Source organism: Diplotaxodon limnothrissa, linkage group LG22, assembly GCF_057381915.1.
Source record: "Diplotaxodon limnothrissa isolate DT_005_m linkage group LG22, D_limnothrissa_male_GT1.1, whole genome shotgun sequence".
NCBI classification, from domain to species: domain Eukaryota; kingdom Metazoa; phylum Chordata; class Actinopteri; order Cichliformes; family Cichlidae; genus Diplotaxodon; species Diplotaxodon limnothrissa.
Window position 1 is genome coordinate 19,883,617 of NC_140616.1, and position 12,039 is coordinate 19,895,655.

A 12,039-nucleotide genomic window follows, 5' to 3' on the forward strand; every position below is an offset into this window, starting at 1 on the left:
GATTTAAACAAAACCAGAAAATGTCCCCCACAACAGAGCCACCATATCATATCAGTGTAAGGGGATGCATTTGGATTTCTGAATTTCTTGCTTTTCCATCATGTCTTGCGGGAATTTAGAATAAGAACAACCTGCTACTGTCAGCGTACCTCCAGGTAATAGTGTTTTAGCATAACTTTCAACTAAAATAGCTCTTAAGACTACTGTATCACCAGTGTTTTGAAGGAATCAGGAATTTTCTATTTTTTTCTGTTTGAATTTAACAGATCAGACATGACAAAAATACAGTTAACATGATTAAAGGCAGTCTAAAGTGAAGCTCACACAAAAACAAGCCCAAACAACCTTGATTACATTTACAAACACTGCTACAAAAATGGGTCAGACTGTGTTAATAAAAAGCGGTCTGATCCTTGGTAATCAGCAGAGAGAGTTATAGTAAAAGAGTACCGGCAATTTCCATTTTGTAATTTTCAAACCAGCATGAGGATCGTCTGTGATTATGATGCTGGTGCATCAGTGGGGGGAAAAGTATTTTTCATAATGCTAAACTGAACATTTTTTAAGGGTAAGTTTCAGAAAGGCTTTTTAAAAAATCATGTTATCATGCCAGTTATATCTTGGACCTTCAGGCAATAGATTCCAGCAGAGAGGCCCTGACTCGAAAATGCTTTAAATTTGTCCAGCCTTTAAACCTTTAATGCTAATTGCCAGCTCGTTATTGATTCTTGGACTCTAGTTGAACTTCTTTACATAATTCACAGTTCATAATAATCTTTATTTATTTCTAGGTGCGACCCCTCAGTTCATTCATTGTCTGAAACAAGCTGTTTTATCTCTTCTCCATTAAAACCAGCTGTCTTCAGATTGGCTGCTCTTTGCAAACAGAAGGTTTAAACCTCAGGTGGGCGGGGCTTCTGCATTTACTAGTTAAAGGGAGGACTCTTAGGCACATTTAGGTACTGATCTTTGGCACTGATACTTGGTATTGTACTAAGAAATGAACTCACTAAATAATAAACTTGCTTATTCTTAAGCAATTATATTCTTCTTAACTCATATTTCAAAGAATCCTAGGAGAGATAATCCCCTTGTTATTATGGTCCATATCATTCTTATACCAGAGATCTCACACCACAAGTACACAAGCTATTTGTTTTTCTTTTGAGCACTGTTGGTCATGAATGGAGTGTCTGTACAGACCGCCTTCAGCAGGTTCTCCTGCAAATCTTTAGTGATTCAGTTTCTACTCATCTCTTGTTTTCTAACATCTAGAATTTTTCTTTCTTTCACATCCATGAAAACCTGCTCCCTGAATTTGAACTGATTTTGCCAGCTGGTGTCTCCTGGAACTTGAAGTGTCTTGGTAGTCCCACTTTAAACCATTGCCTTTTTTGTGTAATAAAAAGAGTCCTCGTCAGCTTTTGAGACACCTTGAACACCTGTAACACTGAATGCTGGATGACTGTTTAAGTTTAAGTGCTTTCTTATGGATTTCTTCAAAGTTAAATTGTAACAATTTGTTATTCTAAGATACTCCAAGGTAATTAGAACAATTATACTCAGGAGATGGACGGTAATGATATGGCTGTAATGGGGAAAAAAGCATAAAAATGAAAGAATATTAACTATGCAGGTGTTAATAATTTTGATATTCATTTTCATTTTTATTATTATCGAACTTCTACATTTTAATGACATTTTCACTGACTTTTCAATTGTGTTATGTTGACTAATCAAACAAAAGACAATTAAATGTCAGGCCACAGACTGAGCGACAGGTTGAATTTAACATCCTGCTGCAGCCATCCGTATTCCTCTGGGGACAGAATGCTGTGATAGCATTGCAGCCTTTGAAAGGAGGAATGCTGATATATAGTCCCTTCTGCTGTTTAGGACGCAGTCAAGAGAAATTAGTCAGTGGCCCTGAGTCACTGTGAGAGGGTTGAGAAATGCAAATCTTATTGCCTAAGCACATTTACTGCACTGTAAAATTGTCAAATAGTCATTTTCAACAATCGCTGATGGGTTGATGGGAAAACTTCAGGTCACTTGAGGTCATTTATAGAGAAAAAAGAGCCCTGTGATGCTGCAGTAGGTGATGTTTGTCATTTTCCATTCAAGGGCATTGCTGCGGAAGAGTTCAGTGGGCCTGCAAAAGAGTGACAGCAGCGAGGATCAGAGAGAGTTGACATCTGCAGCACGAGAAATTGCGGGTTGTTTGTAGTACTTACAAAGAAAAAAAAAGATCTGGATAATCTGTCCCCTCTCTCTGTCCCCCTTGTGTAATCTGAGTAATCTTTATGAGTGAGTACCCAGGTCTGTCTGACAAGGTTACGCTTCCTCCTGTATTACACCTGAGAGACTCATCGTTGCTTCTAAAAGAAAAAACTGTAAACTCTGAAATAGCTTTGTTTGAGCACAGCTCCGGAGAGGCTGATGGTGTTTATGGGGTGGGGTTACTGCAGTTTGCTATCCCCTGAATGTAATCAGAAAACACTACAGCAACCTGATAGTGTAATAAAAAAAAATATAATTATTGTTTGCTCTAAAATAAGTAAGAGATAGACGTAACTACCCTTTGAAGTATGCTTTTTGCTGCATTTGTCAGGTTTTTATTTCTTTGTTTGCTGACTGGATTCTACAGTATCTGCTTTCCGTTAAACTCCTGGTTTCACTGACGTATAATACACAAGGAATTAAAACTATATAAAACAATAAGATCACTTTCTGGCCATTTTAGGGTGAAAATGAAAGCTGCCGTTTGAGAATTTTAAATGTAGGTAATCATGCTGAGTGTCTTAAAATTTAGTGTTATGGATATTTTGTTAAATCACTAATGGCCCTTGGAAAATCTTGGGGCTTAAAGCTCTCTTTGAGGTTGTATTACTGTGTGTAGCGATAGAGCTTAAAGCTGGGTTATTCACTATGTCAGATTAATGTGTGAATTTTATTTGTTCCTCTATCTCATTTTCTCCAAATGTGAAACACTTGGTCCAACATTTTATAAACCCAGCATGGTGCTTCTTATAATTAAAGAACCCATCCAGACGTCTGCAAAGATCTATAAAATATCCTACTTGCACTAATAATTTGTCTCTTTTTTTGTTCATAAATGAGTCCGATTTAAAAAATGAAATGTCGTCCTACCTCTGTAGATGAATGAAAACTGATATGTGTCACTGCATTCAGCTAACTTTAGCTACTGGATTCTCAGTGTATGTACAAAGCAAGATTCAAGTTTCCATATCAGACTTCACTGAAGTTGTCTGTTGAAGCAGGCCTTCCACACTACTGCTTCTTCTTTCAGGCACAATAAATCAAAGACACGGAGACATGACTCTCAAAGAATGCTGAATTGAAAAGTGTGTCTGCAGCAGCAAAGGCATGCAGTTTTTATGTTCTGCTGACCATTGAAATTACAGTGACTTTAACTAATGCTCCACAATAACTGCCCAAAAAAGTGGCATTTCACGTTGGTGCCAAGTTTCCAGAACTGAAGAATAAATCATTTGGCACAGTAAAGGTCAAACATCAAACAAAAGTAAAACTCACCAAAACACAGTTCTGATGGATTTTAACATGACTACCTGAATGATTACACATTAATTGATCTAACCAATTAATGTCATACTAACAATATGTCTGGAGGGATGGTGATGCCAGTTTGCCTGCTGAGTTAGTCAGAAGGTCATGGATGAATTGCTGTGATATCTGAACATCTACTTGATGTATTGGAACGAAACAAAAAATAATGAAAAGATTCCCACAGAGCCTCAGTGACTTTGACCTCCAGGTGACTTTTATTAGACCAAAACAGTGAGAATGAAATTAAGGGTTTCTAGTGAAATGTCTCTACTACTTCTAGATGGAACGCAGATGTATTTAACACAGACATTCATTTTCCGTTCGTGGTCTTTGCATTTGAGTGAATGTCTCCTTTACTTTTGCACCATCATTGGGCCATGTAATGTTTTGGTTTCCTGAGCAATTATTAGTTCTCTTATCAGTCTCAGCTGTAAATTTTACAGTGCTAAATAGAAAGCCTTAGCACATTGTCAAGCTAAACTAAGACTGTTAACATGAGTAAAATTACTTGCTGAACATTAGCGTACTGTCATTGTGAACCTGCAGTGTCAGTGTCAGATAGAGCTGCAAGCTTTCAAAACTGGGTTTAACTGTATGCATTTTTATATGACGCTTGGAGAGTTTATTTACATATATTTATGTTGATGCCTACATATCTGTGCTTTTTTTCTGTTTCAACAGAGGGACAGGAAGTGAAAGTCGGTGAATACAATGCAATTGCTGATGTGCTGGACCTCATCAACAACTCCATCAGGTTCCAAGGTATGTGGCTGTGTGAGGAATCTAAAACTCACTAAAGAAAATCTGTTGATTATTCAAAATTTTTTTTAACCAGGATGTTTCAGTAAAGACTAAAAACTTAGCAGCTCCTTTTATGCTCACTTATGCTCTTGAACCCAAACTCCTTCCAACTAACATAAATATACAGACCCACTCAGACAACACCACCACTCAGTGAAGGAACTCACCTCCCTAAACTGTTCTCTCACAGCTAAATTATTTACCAGTACATTTTTCTTCAACCCCTCCCATGTTTCCCTGTGTTGACATACTTTGTAATTTGTGCGATGCTCAAAGCCATTTTCTGAGCCTTTCTCCACATACAGAAAGTCTAAGACTGTAGCTTCTAAAAAGCTTGTTTCCACATCGCTGACCACAGTAAGTGGAAATATGTAAGATGATGCTATTACGATCGATTGGCATACTGGAGATAGAAAAATACAGCAAAAAAAAGGGGAAAAGAAAGTGCAGCATCCTAAGAGCCATTATCATAGAGACACTTAACTAGTGGAAACTGGGGGACCAGGAAATTATCTCTAAAAATAACCGGTGCTACTGCAGCATCACTATTCATTGGAAGAACTGAAGTTAAGACAGTTTTATTTTATGCTTTAGTATGATAAAATAACTCTTTTCCTTGTATCACAAACCTTCTTTCTTGTAGGTGTAGAGCCACCGAAGGATCGGACGTTTGTGCGTCTGCAGAGGCGCCACATCAACGTGCCGCTCTACAGCATCCTGTCCACCATCACCATACTGGGCATGCTCATGGCCGGGGCCTTCCTGTTCTTCAACATCAAGAATCGGAATCACAGGTCAGCACAAGTTGTACAACTAGCCAGCAAAGGCGAAATTTTTCAATGTAGAGTGGAAGGAAGAAGGTAAATTATGGACTAGTAGGAAGAGAGAAGTAGTGGTAGAAGAATCTTATGGAACGCCAGGACTGCCATAATGAATTAATTAAATACACCATTAAATAATTAATTAAATGTGTCAATAATTAATTAAAATTGGAATTAATTAATTAAATAAATAGTTATGACACATGTAATTAATTAATTATTGACACATTTAATTAATTATTTCTGTATTTCACATTTTAATTAATTATTGACACATTTAATTAATTAATTATTGACACATTTAATTAATTATTTATGTATTTCACATTTTAATTAATTATTGACACATTTAATTAATTATTGACACATTTAATTAATTATTTAATGATATATTTATTTATTTCATTTTGGCAGTCCTGGCGCCTGGCTCTCGTTATGAAATAATTTTATCTGTCAGCCTCACCCATCAAACTCAGGGGGCGGGGTTAACGCTGCCCATGCAGCTTCTCTAACATTTGATTGGTTGCCGTGCAAAGTAAGTCAAAACAGGTCGATCCTAGATAATCGATTGCTTGTGTAGACTTGGGGCAGCCAGTTATCCCAGAATGCAGATCAAATCACAGGCAGCAATGGTGGTGGTGTAGTTTTAAAATACCCCGTTTTTCTGTCACCAGCTACACTTTTAACAGTGTTTTAGCCGCGAATGTCGCGCCGTATGTCTGGTCAGGTTGTCAACATAGAACATGTTTGCAAAAGTGCTCAGATGTTTTCAGAGATTTCACTAGCTCTGCTAACAGTTAGCATGCAGAGCGCACCGAGGGGGTTACGTTAACCGGTTTGTTTACATATTCCACTCTCCGTGTTCCACATGTTGCATTCGCAGATTCTCATTTTCACCGAACGATCGTCTCTTTCCGCCTGGTCTTGTGTCTCTGTGCTTCTGTAACATAAAGAACGAGCTGACATTTTTCTCACGAAACCAGCGATCAGCTCAACAGACCCTCAGTTTACCTGCATGCATCCTCCTCCTCATCTGTCAGCTGTTTAACACCTGCTGCTAATTCAAGAAACACGCCTAGTTACCTGGTGATAGTCACAGTTTAACTGGGCAGCCGGTGCTCGATATAACGCAATGTCAGCGCATTTTTCTGCACAAGATAAGTAAATATAGTATTTTCCCCGAGCGCAGAGCTGCTGGAGCTTGTTTCCTTACAGAGCACTTTATAGGCGAGCCAGCTTTATCAGCGGCTGATGTCCAATCACCAGCACACAGCTTTGAAACCTCAGCTGAGTTTTAGCTCTCAGTGGTTAAACGCTGGACTTCATTCACTCAGGTTCTGTCTGTCGGGTCACGTTTACTTCGCTGTTTTATTTACAACTGAGCAAATCGGTTTGGCTGAGGTTAAAGTTACGTTTCATAACTGCATAGTTTCACAGACGTTTAATGGTTCACTGGCACATGTGTTAGACTGAACTATCATCTAAATATCATCTGTTTTTTAATAGTTATTCAACTGTATTCTAAGCACCAGCTGTCTGTTAGAATGTGATTTTTTTTCTCTCTCTGTTGGCAGAGGTATAAAAATGCGCAGGAAAATCTGACGTGCATGGCAAACTTCACCGACGATATTTAGGGAGGAATAAACACACATCAAACATAAATGAACCATTTGCCTGTCTCCATAATTGAGAGAATTTTCTCTTCTTATGTCAACACACTCTCTTTTTTTTTGCTTTTTTTTTGCTTTTTCGGTCATGTTATGTTTACCTGTCAAAGGCTTGTTACAAACTATGAAACACATTGTGCAGACTTCTGGATGTTAGAAGAAAACGAATACTGCTCATGAATGAGACTAAAGGCAGGAAGGTGTCCTTTAAAACTAAACATGTTAATAGGACCTCCCTATTTATATCATAGTTTATGATATAGCATGTGTATTTCAGTAATAGCCTGCTGAGGCCACTATACGTGCTGGCCTCATATCAAATGTGAAGGCAGACTGAGTCTATGTTTGACGTTTGTTTATATCTAATCTTCCTTTTCAAACATTTAAACAGCAGCGAGTCTGCAGCTGAGGGAATACAAATTCAAATTGTCGGAACAGGTTTGCTCGTTTCTTGGATTCATTTGGTGATTTATTAAATCTATAACTGTTATTCTAATCTGCTGCTGAGTCTCTTACACTTTTCTTTATGCTGTATATTTTCACGTCTCTGGAATAGTTGGCAGTTAGATAGTCAGCTGGGAAACTTTGTGTTAACTCATGGAGCTGAGGATATCGTGGATATGCTGACCTCGCTGCGTGGTGTACAGAGCGAGGTCAGCATGATTAATATTCACAATAAAAATATTAGCCGAACATCATGAAGTCTGTATGTGTTTCATAGTGTCGAACAACCTTTGTACAGTTAAAGCCAGCAGTTACTACATGACGGAAACACCAACGTTATCTCTTTTATGTGTTTATACACAGGTCACGCTGATTACTGAACAAAAACCCAAAGATCAGATGTTAAACAGATTTATTTGCTCTCTCTCCTCCTTAAACATGTTTTTAATGTTAGTTATAATTCAGAATTGGCGACTGAAACACGTAGGACACATAAGAACATCAGGAAATAAAACACCGATAAATATAACCTCAGTAAAAGAAGTCAGCGGGGGTTACTACAGCTGTGTACCGGGGCCTGCGCTTTGTCGGTGGGATTGCTTGCGAGGCGAGCGGGTCTATCCCACGCTTTGCCGTGAGACTGGGCAGACATCTCCGAAATCATCGAAACACTTTTGCAAAGAGGCTGTATCTTGACAAACCGACCAGACACATGAAGATTAAACCACTACATTCTCGGCTAAAAAAATATTAAAACGGTATTTGGTAACACACAAACAGGGTTTTTCAAAGTTCAGTTCTGTTAGCTTCCACATGCCGGTTGTTGTGTGCTAGAAACAATGGCCACCAGGCCAAAGCAATGGTTTTGACTCGATCAGCGTTAACCCCGCCCCCTGAGTTTGATGGGTGAGGCTGACAGATAAAATTATTTCATGATGAGAGCCAGGCGCCAAGACTGCCAAAATGAAATAAATAAATAAATATATCATTAAATAATTAATTAAATGTGTCAATAATTAATTAAAATGTGAAATACATAAATAATTAATTAAATGTGTCAATAATTAATTAATTACATATATCATAACTATTTATTTAATTAATTAATTCCAATTTTAATTAATTATTGCCACATTTAATTAATTATTTAATGGTGTATTTAATTAATTCATTATGGCAGTCCTGGCGTTCCATAGAATCTGAGGAGACTGAATGGTATTGAAAAGAGATGGCACGATACCACTTTTTAATGTCCGATACCGATTCCGATATCATAAATTTGGATATCTGCTGATACCGATATGAATCCGATATAGCGTATTTTGTAATCAATAAAACAGTTTTTTATAAATATCTTGTGCATTTTGTATAAGTTTTAAAAAACAAGAGACTGAAGCTATTCTGTTATACCTGTATGCAAAACAATACACTCCACCCAAAACATTTTATAGTTCAACAACACTGATCAATCTGATAAACTAACTAATAGGGTTGCCAACTCCCAGCAAAAATATTAGGGAACCACCCCCAGCCCTTAATCGAATTAATCAACTTTAATTTAATGCAAGTATAAAATCAATTATTTTTCTACAATATTTAAATAGATTCAACAGCTTTCTTCAACAGAATTGCAGATTGCACAGATGGTACCTTCCCAAAGGAAAAAGTACTATAGCTTACTAGGGTGTATATTAGACTTATTAGTTACTATATACAATAATGGATTTCTATACATGTAATCAGATGACCACTTTTGTTGTAAGATTCAGATAATTATTTATTCAAAGTTTTTAAATCACATAACAAAGAAAAGTATTTCTTTGTGCCCCCCTTTCCCTGTTAATGCCCTACTTGGCCCCCCACAAAACTTTGCTAGATCCGCCCCTGCACAGTTACCAGCTGTCAGCTACTTAGAAAAGGATCCTGGTGTTATTTCTCAGAAACAATTCATAACTTCCCTTCAACCCATTCATGTCACCTATAAGGTAAACCTGTTTCTCCATCACCTGTTCAGCTCTGATGATTCAGTAAGGACATCTCCTGGTTTCATCTTCATGTTTCCCTCTCACCAGATAACCAAACCGATATCATGACCAGCACTTTTTACAGCTGTGGCTCCAGCAAACATCAGCTGATACTAGAAAGTAATATTAAATACATTCTAACAACAGCTGATCAAGCTTAAATGCGCTGCTGTTGTTTAGCCGCTGGTCTCCTCTTTCTAGCGCAAAGTGGGCGATAAACAAACAAGAAAGACGGGACTTGCGGCAGAAAAGCCGATCAGCTGATCATTGATCAGTTTCATGTTTGAAGTAATAACAGGAGAGGAAGGAGAGAATGAGAGAAGTAGATGCAACTGCGCAGAAAAGACAGAATAACTCCAGCTTTGTGTCCATTTTTTAATTCTAGCTGAAGTACGGGACAAATCGCTTCCTTTTCACCTCAATATGGAACTCCGATGGCCAGTCCAGCTGTGGCTCCATATATCAGTTGTTAAGCTTAACGTGGAAATACTATGCAAACATTCAGGGATGAACTTACACACTTGTTTTACTTCTCTGGGATAGTTTTCGCCGAGATGAAATGCCGCGGTTAGGAAGCATGTAGCGACGCTCCAAATGCTCCAACAGACCGCCGACAGGTCTCGCAGACAACAGCCGCTCTATCACGTGACACATACTGCTCCGATGCGCCGAGCTGGGTTACGCCAAGTAGCGCGTTTTGTGAGGTGATTTTGTGATACTTCGGATCGGATTACATTATTTATTTCTCTCCGATATCCGATCCAGTAATTTAGGTCAGTATCGGGCCAATACCGATACGTAATATCAGATCGGTCCATCTCTAGTATTGAAATCAAAAAATGATGAAGCATGAGCATAATGATGAACTATTTCTGGAGAAATACTATTATTTAGCAGCTCTCACTTTGTATAAGATTAAACTCTACTCTATCATCATTTGAATCTCCTCTAATCCTTTATTCTTTTCTTTTCAGATTAATCAAGATGTCCAGTCCCTACATGAATAACCTGATCATCCTGGGAGGCATGCTCTCCTATGCATCTATCTTCCTGTTTGGTCTGGACGGAGGTTTTGTTTCTGACAAAGAGTTTGAGACCCTCTGCACCGTGAGTCCTCTTAAGAGTGTTCTCCTATAAATAAAATAATGAATAAAGGCAAAAATTTAAAATTTGCCTCAATTAAAAAGGAGAAAAAACTACCCATCCACTGCCACACCACCAAAGTATATTTTATTAGTCAAAAAAGAGATGCAAGCTTTATGTCTTTGTTTTAAATCAATTTATCAGCATATTAACCAAACATATTCTGTGAGCACTCGTTGGTTCAAGTTGATTGGTTTTTAAAAAAGAAATGGACTCAATCGTGTCCAGAGGAGGCGAAACCTTTATTATAAACAGTGTACACATCTTATCTGAATATGTGTATACAAATATGAAATTCTCTTCTGGCCATGTTTGCTCTCATCTTATGTCAGTAATGTCAAACTCATACAGCCCACTTTGATATTACGTGAAACTCTCCTTGCTGTCAGTGTAAAGGAATTTAACTTTTTATTGAATACCTCAGATATTTTAAAATAAGATTTATCATCGCAGTGTTTCTGCATGATAACAAAATGCTGCTGCAGTAAATGAAAGACAGCTGTCAGCGTGACTGTTTGGGCTTAAATTTGCAAAAAGTTCTTGTAGCTCTCTGACTGCCGTATAATAATAAAACAAAGTTTTTGTTATTTTACAGAATTTATTTTATTTTATTTATTCTTTTTGTTTTACTATGGATTTTAAAAAAAATAGTATATAGTGAAAAACTTTTCTATCATGTAATTGTTTATCAGGTGCTTAGTTATTTTGGTGTAGTATGAATGGGCTTTATCTGTAGGAAAAACGGTAAAACGTAGGAAAATACAATTAATAAACCGGAATTGATGTCCTCCTACACCTTCAGTGGGCCAGACAGAAGTCTTTGCTGGGTCACTTCTCATCCCCAGAATCTTATGTCATATAACGGTTTCTAAAGAATGGAAAGCACTACCAAAAGATGAATCGTATTCACATGTGACTGTGTGAAAACTAACAGAATCTCTCTCTGCAGGCCTTTTGTAAGCATGCTGCATATTAAGTATCTCCCCTCAGGTAGCATTACTGTGTGACTGTGTAGATACTGGATTAATTAAAGAGTTTTGATTACAGTGATAACTGGTTTCCACTGAGACACCCACCCTGTTCAGATATAGAGACACAAATATGCACATGTGTACCAAAGAGGTGTTAGGCAGAGCACGTCTTGAACTTCTGTCACCTGGTTCAAGCTCTGCTGCAGAGCCACAACAGAGTTTGTCACTTCAGACTTCGGGTGCTGCAGCAGAGGAGCACAGAGGTTTATCCATTCACTGCTACCGATCAATATCTGCTGGTTGCTTTGAGAACAAATGGCATAATTGTTTTTTCGCTGTCTTCTTCTTTTCTTTACCGCTGTGCCACATTTTGTTGCTTTCTCATATGTGTATGCAGATATAGAGAGCTTGTACACAGATACACAGGTAAAAAGAAAATATGTACCGTATACAGTAATCAAATACAAAACATGAAATCGTGCACACAGGGTCTCTGTGGCTGTATTAGGGTTTTCTCAGTTATAGTTGCACTTGAAGCTTTAAAAACACATCAGCGGTGCCATTTGTGCCGTGGAAGTAA

The 12,039-nt window shown here is 37.8% G+C and overlaps 1 protein-coding gene across 1 annotated transcript in view; it reads left to right on the top strand.

The window, feature by feature from the left end:
- gabbr2 (gamma-aminobutyric acid (GABA) B receptor, 2) overlaps positions 1–12,039 on the top strand; it is a 222,241-nt gene that overhangs the window by 153,313 nt on the left and 56,889 nt on the right. The window contains exons 9-11 of the mRNA XM_085346606.1: positions 4,270–4,350; positions 5,033–5,183; positions 10,320–10,452. Of these exons, the coding sequence (XP_085202732.1) occupies positions 4,270–4,350; positions 5,033–5,183; positions 10,320–10,452 (365 nt within the window). The remainder of the gene's footprint in view (positions 1–4,269; positions 4,351–5,032; positions 5,184–10,319; positions 10,453–12,039) is intronic.